Source organism: Heloderma suspectum, chromosome 1 (genome assembly GCF_057233095.1).
Source record: "Heloderma suspectum isolate Gila_16-S chromosome 1, 16-S_ref, whole genome shotgun sequence".
Lineage (NCBI taxonomy): Eukaryota > Metazoa > Chordata > Lepidosauria > Squamata > Helodermatidae > Heloderma > Heloderma suspectum.
In genome coordinates, this window is record NC_139458.1 from 209264762 (window position 1) to 209281482 (window position 16721).

Consider the following 16721-nt stretch of genomic DNA (forward strand, 5'->3'; position numbering starts at 1 on the left):
GTTTTATTATTTATTTGTGTATTACTTTTATATCCCCCTTTTTTCCTCCGTAAGGATCCCAAGGCAGCATACAGAATCCTCCTCCTGTCCATTTTATCCTCACAATAACAATGCTGTGAGATAGGTTGGGCTGAGAGTCTGTGACTGGCCCAAAATCACCCAGTGAGCTTCCATGGCTGAGTGGAGACTAGAATCCGGATCTCCTGAGTCCTAGTCCAACACTCTAACCACTACACCACACTAGCTGTTTCAACAGAAACAATTTAAAGTGTTTCTGCTGAAAATCTCTTAAAGTAATATGCTATTGGTGATCTGGAATAAAGATGATAAAATATGTCTACCTCCCGTTGGCATCTTCATAAGTCAATACTGGATCACAGGCCCTGATCTGCATTTCTCTCTATTAACATACTTAAATTCTAAGCGGTGCACCCCTATGCATTTTTATCCCAATTCTACTGTGTTCACTGGGTCTTACTCCCAGGTAAATGCATATGGGATTAGAGTCGACTGTAACCCTATGCATGTCTACTCAGAAGTTCAGTGAGACTTACTCCCAGGTGAGTGTGCATAGGATTGCAACCTTAGTATCTCTCTTGCTTTATTTCAAGTTGTCTATGATGTTGACGTATTTTTCATAAGGGAATGAAATTATACTCCTAGAAACTATACTCCTGTTGAACACAGGGAGAACAATAAGGGGCATCTTTTATTTATTATTTAATTTCATCTTTATCCTGTCCTTTCTCCAAGACATTCAGTGCAGCACACATGGCTTCTCTCCCACCACACACACACACACACACACACACTTGAGCTCACAACAACCCTGTAAGGTAGAAAAAATCCAAAATCCATATTAGTGTAATACCTTCATTAGGCTGACCAGAAAATGTGTAAGCTTTTGAGAAAAACATTGCACAAAAATATGCAAGCTTTTGAGAACTCCAGATCTCTTCATCAGGCAAGATGTTACAAAAGGTAAGTTTGGGGGAAAGTGACTTTGGGGATACTGCAGTGAGCTTTGTTGCTGAGGGGAGATTTGGACCTGACGTTTACATAACTAGTGCAACTCAAAAGCATGTCTATTGATTTTATTAGGGGAAGGGGGAATGGAGAGGTACATGGCCCTTTGAAGACCCATCATTAGAACGATCTGTTATTCCTCTCCCAAACCCTTCTCAACAGTTCTGTTGTGTATCAAACAGCCATTCCATATTCTAATGTTGTAAGCCTTAGGAAAATATCCTGTACTCTCTTTGAATCCTTTGTTTATTGTCTCCATTTGCAAACTTGCCTTGTTTTGTATCCTCCACTTCAAACTTAATAAGAATATATTTCATTCAGTAGTTGTTGTTAATAAAAATGCTCAAAACAATGAAATAAGCAAATGCATGTCCAGGTCCTGCAGAAGCTCTGCTGAGATTAAAGTTAATAGTTACACTTTGCATCCATTTTTCCATTGTGTGCCTACCCAAGACTTGCGGCTCAGATATAGCCCCTCATACTTTCGTTTGTTTTTTTATTACATGGGAAAGCAACCTGGTGTCCTCCAGATGTGTTGAACTATAACTCCCATAATTCCTTACCATTAGTCGTGCTGGCTAGGGTTTATGGGAGTTGTAGTCCAAACCATCTAGAGGGCACTAGGTTGCTTACCATCCCAAAGAAAAAGAAATGCAAGAAAGCCAAGTGGCTGTCTGATGAGGCTTTACAAGTAGCTGAGGAAAGAAGGGAAGCGAAAAGCAAGGGAGAAAGGGGAAGATATACCCAACTGAATGCAGATTTCCCGAGAATAGCAAGGAGAGACAAGAAGGCCTTCTTAAATGAACAATGCAAAGAAATCAAGGCAAACAACAGAATGGGAAAGAATCATAGAATCATAGAATAGTGGGGTTGGAAGGGGCCTACAAGGCCATCGAGTCCAACCCCCTGCTCAATGCAGGAATCCAAGTCAAAGCATCCCTGACAGATGGCTGTCCAGCCTCGTCTTGAATGCCCCCAGTGCGGGAGAGCCCACCACCTCACTAGGTAATTAGTTCCATTGTCGTATTGCTCTAAACAGTCAGGAAGTTTTTCCTGATGTTCAGCCGGAATCTGGCTTCCTGTAACTTGAGCCCATTATTCCGGGTCCTGCACACTGGGATGATAGAGAAGAGATCCTGGCCTTCCTCTCTGGGACAACCTTTCAAGTACTTGAAGAGCACTATCATATCTCCCCTCAGTCTTCTCTTCTCCAGGCTAAACATGCCCAGTTCTTTCAGTCTCTCTTCATAGGGCTTTGTTTCCAGTCCCCTGATCATCTTTGTTGCCCTCCTCTGAACCCTCTCCAGTTTGTCTGCATCCTTCTTAAAGTGTGGTGCCCAGAACTGGACACAGTCCTCCAGATGAGCCCTAACCAGTGCTGAGTAGAGGGGAACTAGTACTTCCCGGGATTTGGAAGCTATGCTTCTATTAATGCAGCCCAAGTTAGCATTGGCCTTTTTTGCAGCCACATCATATTGTTGGCTCATATTCAGCTTGTGATCGACAACAATTCCAAGATCCTTCTTGCTTGTAGTGTTGTTGAGCCACGTATCCCCCATCTCGTAACTGTGCATTTGGTTTCTTTTTCCTAGGTGCAGAACTTGGCATTTATCCCTATTAAATGTCATTCTGTTGTTTTCTGCCCAGCGCTCCAGTCTATTCAGATCACTTTAAATTTTGTTTCTGTCTTCCAAAGTGTTAGCTATCCCACCCACTTTTGTGTCATCTACAAATTTGATCAGCATTCCCTGCACCTCCTCCTCCAAGTCATTAATAAAAATGTTGAAGAGCACTGGGCCCAGGACTGATCCCTGCGGTACCCCACTGGTTACCTCTCCCCAGCTTGAGAAGGTCCCATTGATAAGCACTCTTTGAGTCCAATTCTGTAGCCAAGTGTGGATCCACCGGATTGTTGTTTCATCTAGCCCATCAGGAGATCATGGGGCACTTTGTCGAAAGCTTTGCTGAAGTTGAGGTATATGATGTCTACAGCATTCCCACGGTCTACAAGGGAGGTTACTTGATCAAAGAACAGAGATCTCTTCAAGAAAATTGGAGATATCAAGGGAACGTTTTGTGCAAAGACGGGCATGATAAAAAACAAAGAAGGCAGGGACCTAACAGAAGCAGATGAGATTAAGGTGGAAAGAATACACAGAAGAACTATACAGGAAAGATCTGAATGTCCCTGATAGCCATGATAGTGCGGTCACTGAACTTGAGCTGGACATCCTCGAGAGTGAAGTCAAGTGGGCCTTAGGAAGCATTGCTAACAACAAAGCTAGCGGAGATGACAGTATTCCAGCTGAGCTATTTAAAATCCTAAAAGATGATGCTGTTAAAGTGCTGCGCTCAATATGCCAACAACTTTGGAACACTCAACAGTGGCCACAAGACTGGAAAAGGTCAGTTTACATTCCAATTCCAAAGAAGGGCAATGCCAAAGAGTGTTGAAACTACCGCACAATTGCGCTCTTTTCACATGCCAGCAAGGTTATGCTCAAAATCCTACAAGCTAGGCTTCAGCAGTATGTGAACTGAGAACTACGGGAAGTATAAGCTGGGTTTCAAAGAGGCAGAGGAAATAGAGATCAAATCGCCAACATTCGCTGGATCATGGAGAAAGCAAGAGAATTCCAGAAAAACGTCTGTTTCTACTTCATTGACTGTGCTAAAGCCTTTGATTGTGTGGATCACAGCAAACTGTGGCAAATTCTGAAAGAGATGGGGGTACCAGACCACCTTACCTGTCTCCTGAGAAACCTGTACGAGGGTCAAGAAGCAACAGTAAGAACCGGACATGGAACAACCAATTGGTTCAAAATTGGGAAAGGAGTATGACAAGGCTGTATATGGTCACCCTGCTTATTTAACTTATATGCAGAGCACATCATGAGAAACGCCGGGTTGGATGAATCACAGGTCGGAATTAAGATTGCTGGGAGAATTATCAACAACCTCAGATATGCAGATGATACCACCCTAATGGCAGAAAGCGAAGAGGATCTCAAGAGCCTCTTGTTGAGGGTGAAAGTGGAGAGTGCAAAAGCTGGTTTGAAACTCAACTTTAAAAAAATGAAGATCATGGCATCTGGCCCCATCACTTCCTGGCATATAGAAGGGGAAGAAATGGAAGCAGTGACAGATTTTATTTTGTTGGGCTCCAAGATGGGCTGAAATATTTTGGCCACCTAATGCGAAGAGAAAAGTCACTGGAAAAGACCCTGATGCTGGGAAAGATTGAAGGCAAAAGGAGAAGGGGACGGCAGAGGATTAGATGGCTAGATAGCATCACCGATGCAATGAATATGAACTTGAGCACACTCCGGGAGAGAGCGGAGGACAGGAAGGCCTTGTGTGCTATGGTCCATGGGGTCACAAAGAGTCGGACACGACTTAACGACTGAACGACAACAGGTTGCTTATTCCTGGTTTATTACATATATAACTTCCTTCAAGGAGCTCAGGGTGATGTTTATGGTTCCCCCCTTTATCCTCACAACATCCCTACAAGGTAGGCTAGGCTGAGAGAATGACTGGCTCTAAGTCACCCAGTGATCTTCATGGCCAAGTAGGCATAGAATCATAGAATAGTAGGGTTGGAAGGGGCCTATAAGACCATTGAGTCCAACCCCCTGCTTAATGCAGGAATCCAAGTCAAAGCATCCCTGACAAGTCGCTATCCAGCTTCATCTTGAATGCCTCCAGTATGGGAGAGCCCACCACCTCCCTAGGTAATTGGTTCCATTGTCAAATTGCTCTAACAGTCAAGAAGTTTTTGCTGATGTTCAGCCGGAATATGGCTTCCTGTAACTGGAGCCCATTATCCTGTGTCCTGCATTCTGGGATAATCAAGAAGAGATCCTAGCCTTCCTCTCTGTGACAACCTTTCAAGTCGAGGTATATTATGTCCACAGCATTGCCACAGCCCACAAGGGAGGTTACCTGATCAAAAAATGAGATCAGATTAGTCTGGCAGGATTTGTTCTTGACAAATCTATGTTGGCTTCGAGTAATCACTGCATTGTTTTCAAAGTGCTTACAGATGGATTGCTTTATCATCTGCTCCAGAATTTTCCCAGGGATTGATGTCAGACTGACTGGTCTGTAGTTCCCAGGTTCCTCCTTTTTGCAGATAGGGACAACATTAGCCCTCCTCCAGTCATCTGGCACTTCACCTGTCCTCCATGATTTCTCGAAGGTAATAGACAGTGGTTCTGAGAGTTCTTCTGCCAGTTCCTTTATTACTCTAGGATGCAGTTCATCTGGCCCTGGAGATTTGAACTCATTCAAAGTAATTAGGTGTTCCTTGATCATATGCCTATTCATCTCAAGCTGCAATCCTGCTCCTTCAGCCTGTACTTCGCCTCTGCTAAGGGGGGTCATAGACCCTCTTTCGGGAGAAGACTGAGCCAAAGTAGGAATTGAGCACTTCTGCCTTTTCTTTGTCATCTGTTATCATTTTGCCATCCTTATTTAGTAGTTGAACCACCATTTCTTTCCCCTGTCTTTTACTATGCATGTATCTGAAGAAGGCCGTTTTGTTGCTTTTAGCATCCCTCACTAACCTCAGCTCATTCTTCCTGACACCATCCCTGCAATTCTGTGCTACCTGCCTGTACTCTTCCTTTGTAGCTTGGCCTTTCCTCCACTTCCTATATGTGTCCTTTTTTGTTTTCAGGTCATCTCTAAGCTTTTTGTGAAGCCACATTGGCTTTTTCCATTGTCTTCCACCTTTTCTTCTTGTTGGAATTGTTTGTAATTGTGCCTTTAGAATTTCCTTTTTTAAAAACTCCCATCCATCTTGGACTCCTTTTCTCATTAGAGTCGCTTGCCTTGGGACCTTACTTATCATTCTTCTGAGCTTATTAAAATTGGCTTTCCTAAAATCCAGGGTATGTGTTTGGCTACACTTGGCTTTTGCTTCCTTTAGAACCAAGAACTCAAGTATAACATGGTCACTTTCCCCCAGAGTTCCTGTAACTGCTACTTTATCCACTAGGTCATCTCTGTTGGTTAGGATCAAGTCAAAGATAGCCAATCCTTCCTCCCCTTTCTGTAGGAGGAAGTTATCCGCAACACAAGTCAGGAATTTCCTGGAGGGGCCATGTTTTGCAGAATTTGTCTCCCAACAAATATCGGGGAAACTGAAGTCCCCCATTACTACTACATCATGCTTCCTTGAAACATTGGCAATTTGCTTTTCAAAAATTTTCATCCTCGTCTTCTCCTTGTTTGGATAGTTGGTAGTAGACTGCGACCACTATGTTCCTTTTATTCTTTGCCCATCTTTAACCCAGATGCTCTCGATGGGGCTACCAAGCTCATCCTTCTTATTTGGAATTCTCTCTACCCCCCACCCCTGCACACATTTCCAATCACCACTCTTCTTTTCTTCTTCCCTCCCCTCCCCTCCCCTCCCCTCCCCTATCCTGTTCTTTCTTTCTTCCTTTCTTTCTTTCTTTCTTTCTCTTCTTTATTCCACCCAGAGCATATCTTGGGGAATTCTTAAAGAGAATTCTCTTCAGTGGGCAAGAGAAGTTCTGAACTGTATTTAACTTTATACAATCAGACAAGAGGGTTGTTTTTTCTCCTTCTCACTCAAGCCTTTGAGAAAAGTGGGTTCATGTGGTTGCAGAGAAACAAATCTGGGGCTGTTTTGTTTGTCAGTTGCCATTAACCAGCAATACGAAGGGCTGTAGCTCAGTGGTAGAGCACATGCTTGGTATGCAGAAGGTCCAGGTTCAATTCCCAGCATCTCCAGGTAGGGCTAAGAAAGAATCCTGCCTGAAACTCTGGAGAGTCGCTGCTGCCAGTCAGTGTCAACAATACTGGGCTAGAGGGAGCCACGGTCCAACTCAGTATAAGGCAGCTTCCTATGTTCCTATGAACAGAAAGCTTGAATAAAAATAGGAGTTTTTGGTTTGTTTTTTTAAGTGGAGGGGAGATAAATACAGTTCATTTATACAATCCTATGTATGCCTACTCAGAAGCCCCATTACGTTTAATGAGGCTTTCCCTCAGGAAAGCGCGCATGGGATTCCAGCACAAGTTACTTTTGCAGGGAGGTTTGCACCCTGATGTTCTGCATGTTGACTCAGAAATAAGTCCTGAGTTGTGAGCATGGTACTGCAGGCATAATACTGTGCATACCCAATTCCGTCTATTGAATTGACTACCCTTTCAGCTCAGTCCTATGCATGTGTTGTCATTTGTGAGTCTGGGGGGTTTTTTTTTGCATGAACTCTAGCTTCAGTGGTGAGGGAAAGCCACTTAGTGCATGCTCAGAGTTTCTCCATAACTAAGCCCTAGTTTTGAAAACAGACTCATTGACTGAATCCTGGTGAAGTCTTGGCATAAATGAAGTTATGGGGAGGAAGATACAATGAGAGCATGCATAGAGAGGAGTTGCACAAAACAAGACATCTATTTTTATGAAAAGTTGCTGGATGGTGGTAGGATGAGGAGGGATGGTTGCATGGAGGGGAGTAGAATTGGTAGGGAGAGAATGCCAGTGCTCAGTGGTGAAAGAAGAACATTCTGCACATGCTCACAGGCACTCTGTTTAAGAACATAAGAGCTGTGCTGCATCAGACCAAGCTCCATCTAGTCCAACATTCTGTTCACACAGTGACCAACCAGATGCCCATTGGAAACCCCCAAGCAGGACATGAATGCAATAGCACCTTCCCACCCATGTTCCCCTGCTGCTAACATTGGTGAAATGTAAATAAATACTAGTAATTCTAAATTTGCATTAATGTATATCCTTCAGAAACTTTGCAGGTTTCTTGCCTGGGGGACCTGTGCATTTTCATACTAATTTACCCAAAAAACTATTGGCGAAGGGGTGAAGGGAAGGGAAAGCAAATCACTCCCTCCCCCAAACTGGAGAACTCCCCTTCCACATGAACTGCTGAGCCTATCCTTCTGAAACTTTGCTGGTTTCTGTAGGCTGTCTGTAATTTTCAGAACAATGGTCCACAAGAAACATAGGGAAATAAGTATGTCCTCTTTTGGAGACCTCAAAATGTCAAGGCCACCCTTGCACAAAAACCCTTGTGGCTATCATTCTGAAATTTGGCAGACATGATCTCCTCTGATGGGGCAATGAATCCTGAAATTTTTATCCAATCCTTCGAAGGAATTAAAACGTTATTGGCAGTTCCCTTTAAAAGAAAATCAAAATATAAACCGTGCACCTGTTTTTCTGACATTGGGCAGGTGTAATCCCCTTCTAGGGGGCTACTATGCCTGAAATTATCCAGTTCTGACCAAGAGAAAAAAGTTACAGGGTTTTTTTTTCTAATTTTGCATGGTAGTCAACAGGAAGCATAAAGACTCATTTTTCGAAACCTTGACTCCTTGGTTTGGTGCTGAGCTGAAGTGGTCCGACTACAGATTGGCCCGAGCAGAAGTGGGATGTTTTTCAAAATGCTGAATCGGGGGTCTGAGTTGAAGTGGGGTGGGGGGTCAGTACAGACTTCTTATGTATGTATGTAACCTGTACACACATGCAAGCACACTGCATGCACGCACCACACACACACACACACACACACACACAGATATATTAGACGTGAGCTTAGACTCGTGTGTGTGTGTGTGTGTATGTGTGTATTTATATGCAAATTCGTATTATGGGCCTGTGCCCTGGATCTTTTAAGACCCTAGCAACGCCCCTGGTACTGATTAGGTGGAAATGTGTTAAAAATATGCTCTCTCGTGACACCAAACTAGAAGGCATAATAAACAAGCCAAAGTTTCCCATGACTGTAGAATTCAATAAGAATAGCAACAGCTTACACTGCTTACATTATTAGTAAATTAATAATCCCCCCCAATACACAGATGAAAAAGTAGTGTTTTGTTCACAGTTTGTTTTAAGCAAAGATTCTTAGGCAGTTCTTCAGTAATACTTTACTCCATTATTTGGATTGTTGACAGGCATCACAGACATATGTGTATATATCTGCAATTCAAGTTCAACTTGTCTGTCTTGTTTTGTATTGTTAGATCCAAGATGCAGACATTTGAGAATTTATAGTAGTGGGAGTGGTGTTGGGTGTTGCTAACCTTGTGTCCTATAGTGGAATACCTTAATTTTCTATGTATGTGATGAAGTGGACTACAGCCCATGAAAGCTTCTGACACAGTGACCTGGTTCGCACATAATGGCAACAAATTAATTAATGGGTTAATTAATGGCTGCTGCCATTTTGAATAAACAACCTCTGATCAGAGGTTATTCCGTGATATGTAAACCTGGACACTATAAGTAAATTGTGGGTTAAACAACCTACAGTTAACCTAGGAACTAATCCTAGCTTAACTGTGATTAACCCATAGTGTCCAGACTTGCACATCACAAAATAGCCTCTGGTCAGACTGATCAGAGTTTGCATATTCAAAATGGCGGCAGCACACAACCCCAGCAAATCGTGGGTTAATTAATCCACAATTTGCTCTTACATGCAAACCAGCTCAATAAATCTGTTAGTCTTTAAGGTGCCACAAGACTCTTTGTTTTGTTGTTGTTGCAACAGGTAACCCTCTTTCATATTTTAATCAGTTTGGAAGCTTTTGAAGGCAGGAAAACTTCAAAAGTGTACAAGTGGAAAGACCCCCTTGTTTTGTAGCATATTTTGCAGATAATTAGCCATTGATCTGCCCACTGAGCCCCCAGGTTGAATATTCCTCTCTGTTTTTGTCTCTCTCTTCGCCGCCCACCCCCCAACTTTAACATCTTTCACATTCCAGGGAGATCTCTGCTTGGAGAAACCACCTTTAACACAAGGGCAGGCAGAAGGTAGATCGGGGGCTTCATCACATGGAGCTTTTCATGAGCTTTTATCCTGTGATCACCTTCACAGAAGTTTGAGGGCTCTTTACATGACCCCATGTCCCTCCAGGGCGTCCCCTGCACTAAATGCCCTTTGTTCCGTTTTTAAATAGATCGCAGATAATGAGCTATAAAATTACCCTGTTGTGTTCCGCTTGAGTTCCCTCCATGAAAAGAGGGAAAGTGGCAAAAAGAGGAGTGAGATCAATGAAAGATAATGGAAGACTCAGATTCTGGGAGGGGGTGAAAAAGGGAGTCCTTGTGATCCTCCATTTAAAACAGAAGCAGAAAGCCCTGTTTTAAATGCAGGATTTTAGGCTGGTGTAGAGATGCCCTAACAGTAGCAACAAGAAAAAGCCCCCCGCCCAAATTAGGCTGCTAAAGTCAAGAAAGCTTGAAGTGAAAATAGGAATAGTTTTGTGTGTAAAAGGATTTGTGTGCAGGCTCCAGTTCTGATACTGGAAGCAAATTCCTGGGCTGAGCATATGCTTAGGAAAGGCATCTTATTCTGCAAACTCATGTTCACCTTCATGAGCCACTATTTTACACCTGGGTCCGGTTGATAGACCTCAGGGTTTTTGTGAAAAACAAAGTAGATCCCTTAAGCCAGGAGTGTTGAACCACTTTCAGCCCAAGGGCCAAGGGCCATTTTAGAAAAACTCTCAGGGGCCATATTCCAGTGGTGGGCGGGGCCAAAAACAAAAGGGGTGGGGCCAACAGACCAAAAATACAAGCATATCTAGCTTCAAGCTCTTCCTGCCAGTAACTAAGCCTTAGGAGAGGCATTTAAACCTTTAGAACAGGGGAGAAACCACACAAAAGCTGGGAACTGCCAAGCTGTTTTCTCAGAGCTCCGGCTGTAATCAGCTCTTGCTTAAGGGAAGCCATAGTGATAGTCCTACCCCCACTAATCGGGCAGCAATCTCTCAACAGTATATACCTGTGTGCTGGCTCCTGGTATTTCAGAGCAGTGCGGAAGCAGATCAAGATGAGTAGGATGGCATTTCTGCTTTGTTTAGCAGATTGAAATACAATTAAAACTATAGTAGTTGCCACTGAATTGTGGTGAAGGGTTCACAGCCTTACCTTCACTTTTCTTTTACAGCAAGATTGTGCTACTGTATTTACCCCATATTTTTGTAAGCTTTCAGCTGGGAGACACTGCATTTTATACCAAAGCTGCAGTCGGGGTATTGGGAGTTTATTGCGTTAGGGTAGTCTATCTACAAGCCTGTAAATGTTTCTGAAATTATATCCCTGTATCACTGATAACATCTTTGCATGGGTTAATGTTAGCTGATTAAAATAAAAGCTGAGTGGAAACTATATTTCCCGCCAGAAGACATGGGCAAATGTAAATAGCACTACATTTCAAGTAAATCTCATTGTGTTCATTGGGGCTTACTCTCTAGCTGAGGGGTGGGCAACTTGTGGACCTCCAGATGTTTTGGCCTACAGCTTCCATCAGCCCTGCCCTGCATAGCCAGTGGTGAGGGATGATGGGAAATGTAGTCCAAAACATGTGGAGGGCCACAAGTTGCCCACCCCTGCTCTAGTAGGCATTTTAGGGCTGCAGGCTTACAGTGCAATCTTATGCATGTCTACTCAGGAGTAAGCCCCGTTGAGTGCCTCCTAGGCAAGTGTGTATAGCATTGCTGCCTTAATGAGATTTTTGTACTAGAAGCTTGGTATGGATTAACTGTCCAGCTGTCTTGGAGGCGTGGGCAAGTTGTGGCCTTCCAGATGTTTTGGACTACAGCTCCCATAAGTCCCAGCCAGCACAGGCAGAGGTCACTGATTATGGGAGTTGCAGTCCAAACCATCCGGAGGGCACCAGGTTACCTAACCCTGTAGGTTTAATGGGCATCTGACTTTGTCCCAGATAGACAGAGCAGGGATATGAGGTATAAGTGGTTAATTATATGAAAGGAGTCTCTGTTTTTAACAAGTTTAGAGGAAGAAGAAAATTGCTCCCAGATGAGTTCACTTTCCATATATACACTTGCTGTATGGAAGGAATATTTGTGGAGCTGTGACATAGGAGAATGTAAAAGGACTGCATAATTGTGTCTCAGTCCAGTTCTCCCTGCAAAGGTTGTTTACCACCGTAGCGTTAGCATTAAACATTAATATGGCCATGTGAAACTGTTACGTCTCATTACGCCACATACCAGTTAAGGTGGGTACACTTCTATTTCAACTGATTTGATACCATTAAAAAAAAGAGATGGAATTGCATTTGGCCTGGTTTGAAATAGGAGCATTCATGAAACTGAGCATAATTCCTCAAGTACTTTTTATTTATTTAGGTCAGTGCTCTTCTGTTGAGGATCTAACTAAAAAGATTAGAACAGACTTAGGCTGCAACCCTAAACACATTTACTAGGGAGTAAGCCCCACTGAACACAGTGGGTCTTACTTCTTAGTAATCATGCTTAGGACTGCACTGTTAATGAAGCACAATTCATTATGCAACACCACCCCAAGAAAATAATGCACGCTTGTTAATTTCATAGTTCTCAGAATTTAGCTTTTGTTTGTGAAGAGTTCTTTTATTTGGGTATACACAAACAAGCCTTAGTAGAACAGTAAATAGCTGGTTTCCTAACTGTGTAATTGCCAGATATTCCATATTCAACCTTGCATTATCCCTGCTGTGCTGTTACCTGGGTTGTTGTTACTCCTTAACTAGCATGCATTCTCCAGGACTCACTCACCCCCATCCCAGGAGATCTGGCTGGCAACTGACCCTAACCCCCTGTTTACTCTGGATCTTTTACCTGGTTCTGATCCTTCACTTTCTCTAGATCTTCTATTCCTTGACTCAATTGTGGTTCTAGATCTTTTTGAATTTGTTCTTCTGATCCTTCACCTAGCACCTAGATCTCAATTTTGATTAATCTGCCAATTATAATTCTGCCCCAGATATGATCATCTCTAGGATCTTGCCAGGGGATAGTCCCTGACCATTGGCCATGCTAGCTTGGGCTTATGAGAGTTGTAGTCTAAAACGTCTGGAGGACACCAGGTAGCCTACCCTTATATTAGCCCATACTCCCAATTTCATTTTGAAACATCTGATTCTGTTGAGACTTGGGGCATGCAGAAACTCAGGCCTGCTGTAGAGGGGGCCAAATCTAGCTTTCCTGAAGTTCCAGTCTAGCTCTCTAGAGTTCACACCTCTTTCCCCCAATAATTAGTTTTCTGGCTTTTGTGCAGTTTTCTGTGACATGTCATTTTTGCAATCTTGAGTATATTTTCAGATATGCAAGTGGAACACAGGTAGAGGCAGGTAGCATGTGCACTCCTATCAAGCAACAGATCCTCTGCCTTGTATTGGATCTCCAGAGAGCAGCACTTTGTACCCCAAGATCCTTTCAGCCCCTTTTTTCTTGCCTTGAGGCGGGGGGGGGGGGAGCTAATTCTTGCTTCCGTCTCTTGAAATAAAATTGGTGTTTCTTCTCACACAGAGGTATTAGCCTCCTCCCCTTGGCCGGGGGGTGGGCTGAGGCAGGCTGGAGAAGGCATGCCACCTTCCTCTAACGGCTTTTGCATTCCATATATTCCAGAGTTATGCACCACAGCCATCTTTTTCACAATTGGGTCCTATAAAGGCAATATCCAGTGCCTAGCCCTCTATTAAGAAATATCAAACTTAGCCAAAGTCTAGACTGTGATCAGGTCTTGCTTAAAGGCAGGGATAGGTAAGGTGTGGCCCTTCAGATGTTGTTGGACTGCCACTCCCATCAGCCCTAGCCAGCATAGCCAGAGTGAAGGATGATGGGAGTGGCAGCCCCAACAACATCTGAAGGACAATATATTGCCCATCCATGCTTTAAGGCAAGCCCACAGCAGTAGTCTCACCCAGGTTCAGCTCACAACAAGGTATTCATTGGCTCATTGATCCTGGGCTTGAAGCTAATACTATTAAATGCTGAAATGTTTAAATATGTAAAAGAATTAAAGCTGTGTAGAACACAGCCATTCCTTGGGTGATTAAGGGTGCACTCCTATGCATGTTTAGACAGGACAAAAAAACCTACAACTCCCAGCATTCCCCAGCCAAAATGGCTGGCCGATGAATGCTAGGTATTACAGGACCTGTTTCTGTCTAAACATGCATAGGATTGCACCCTAATTTTTAAGCACTTTTAGGGCACAATCCTATGGCCGCTAGTCAGCGGCTAGACGGCCATAGGAAATGTCAGTTCCCTGAGAACCGACCTCCACCCCCTCCCGTGCTGCCTTGTAGGCAGCGTAGATCAGCCCTGCACTACGCGCTCGTAGGAGCAGCAAAAATGGGACGTTCCTGGGGGCGGGGCGGGCGGAAGTGCCTTTCCAACGTCCAGCCTCTGCCCCTCCCCCCACTCCAACTTCCCACAGCTAGACAGCCGAAATCTGTGTAGCCATGAATGCAGGGCAGCTGAAGCATAGAGGAGAAGATCCCCTCCATGCTGCTTCTGCCCTGCATTGGCTAGGCGGTTGCCTCCGAGTTTGGAGGCGGCCGCCTATCCCGATTGGATTGCGCCCTTAAACTGCTTAATTTTCAAAGGAACCCTTTATCTTTGTGTCGTGAGTGGGGTAGGGGCAGAATGCTGTAGGAGAGTGAATTATATGAAGTCTTAAGCAAGTGAGGTGCAGTGGAATCTATGGCAGTAATACTTCATAAAGCATATTTGTTCCTCTGTTCAGAGCGTAGTACTACAGGATGTGTCTAAGATAATTGCTTGGTTGTGTCTGTTTAGTAGTTAAGGCCATCAATCCTGTGCATGTTTAGACAGAACAAAAGTCTTACAACTCCCAGCATTCCCCATGTAAAGATTACAACTAGATAATGCCAGCATGTAAGGATTACAACTAGATAATGCATATGATGCCCCTCGAACATTTGAGAGCACTAAATAAATGTTAATAATAATAATAATAATTAGTATTATTATTAAAACTAAAAACAATATATTTTTGAACATATTCTAAATACTGTACACCATTCTGTGAAAAACCTTAAATACAGATTCTTGCTAAAGTTTTTTCGAGTAAAGTACAGCATTAGTGAAAGAGAGTCATTGTGTGGGAGCAGCTGTTAAAATGTGACTTTCCGTTTCCAGTCTGCGCTTTTGGATTCTTTTAGTTTCATTTCCCGTGGGCATTCCAAGTTGTGTGATTAAGAGAGCTTTGCTCTAAACGGGGTATTCCATTTTTCATTCAGCCTGAGCCATGTGTAATAAATAGAAAGGCACACTATTTCTGAACTTTTGAGCAGTTTGTAGACTCGCCTGATGATTGCAGTGGATGAGACATCAGCCCGAGTGCTTGTCGTGAACTGGCTGAGTTCAGTATCATGCAACGAAAATCATGCGTGGCTGGGTCTTTAATATCTTGTGGGTTTTTTCCCCCTGTAGAGTTTTTCTTGATGCCTAAAAGATCCCAAACAAGGCACAGCTGCTGAAGATCAACAAGGAAGGAGGAGGATATACTGGGTTTGGAAGCAAGCCTCATGACGTGGCTTTCCTGTTCCAAACACACACAGGACTTTAAAGGGACAGTGGCTTGTGATGACAGTTTATAGGGTTCCAGCTGCTCAGCTTCATCAGATTGAACAGGAGCTGGATACAGATGAAAAGGAAACCATGCTGTTTTTATGCCGAGACCTCATGCCTGACCTGCCCGTGCCAGACGTCCGGAAGCTCTTGTTGTCTTTGAATGAGAGGGAGATGCTGACACCTCTCAGTTTGACTGAACTGTTATACAGAGTGAAGAGATTTGACTTGCTGAAGAAGGTTTTTGGGATTGGGAGAGCAGCTGTGGAAGCCAGTTTAGCCACGTGCCCTCAGATGGTGTCAAAGTACAGGTGAGTTGAGTGGTTGAGATTTCTCTCTCACTTAATGTTTTGAAATTATTTTTAAACACCTCCATCTTACCCATTATTTACACATTCAGTTTGGTTCCATTGGCGCTCAAGGTTCAGCTGCTGGTTCACTTCCAGGAATCACTCCTCGCACAAGTGCTGTAGTTGTGCAAACGCTCTAGCATGAGGTCACGTAAACTTGTGGAAGATCTTGGCTCCCGATTCCACAAACTGGAAAGCCACAAGCTCATAGCGATCGTATTCCTGTGGGTTTGTGGCTCTGATGTTGACACTAATTGCACAAGTGGACCACTTGCATGACCAGCTGTTTGTGAAAGAGAGCCAGTAACTGAACCTGGGAGCCAGATGTTTATTTTGGCCCAATCCAAAGGAAATTTAGTTGCACTCTAAACCTTTTGAATAGAATAACATTTAAGTTAGTTGTGATTAATTTTCCCCCATTTATTTTCCTAGATTGTCTTTATGCTATACCTAGGGAGTTGAGAGAGCTGTTCCCACTTGTAGCATAATTTCAGCAGCCATATGTCAGCATCAAGAAAGATTAATGGCAGCACTCTGCAAGGCTCTAGAGCAGAGATAGTCAACCTGGTACCCTCCAGATGCTTTGTACTACAACTCTCATCAGCCCCAGTCAATGTGGCTAATGATCAGGGAGTGTGGGAGTTGTAGTCCAAAACATCTCGACGCATCAGATTGCCTACCCCTGCTCTTAGAGTATATTTCTCAGTGCAATATCCATGCCTTCTCCTCTCCTAGTGGAAGAAAACAACTGAATCCACAAGCCAGTTAAGCCAAGGTACTTGAATTTAAGCGGATTAGCTCCTACTGATTCCACCTGTGTTTGCAGACCACATTCTTTTGAAGTCAGTGGGCTTAAAGGTATGTTAGTTGGGTGTGAACTGAGTTTTTCTTCCTCTTTGGAGAAGAGAAACAGTGGTGTGAACCGTATTGTGCCTTCCTTTACGACCGTAGTCCCAAACACAT

At 43.5% G+C, this 16721-nt stretch overlaps 1 protein-coding gene across 6 annotated transcripts in view; it reads left to right on the plus strand.

Moving 5' to 3' along the window:
- CFLAR (CASP8 and FADD like apoptosis regulator) overlaps window positions 1–16721 on the plus strand; it is a 49681-nt gene that overhangs the window by 6645 nt on the left and 26315 nt on the right. For 5 of the 6 annotated variants that reach the window (XM_084817662.1, XM_084817651.1, XM_084817641.1 and 2 more), the window contains exon 3: window positions 15271–15719. In XM_084817662.1, coding sequence (XP_084673788.1) covers window positions 15424–15719 — 296 coding nt within the window. In that variant the 5' untranslated portion in view covers window positions 15271–15423. Of the gene's footprint in view, window positions 1–3; window positions 15720–16721 lie in introns of those variants that run through there. The other variant, XM_084817631.1, reaches the window with a different exon arrangement.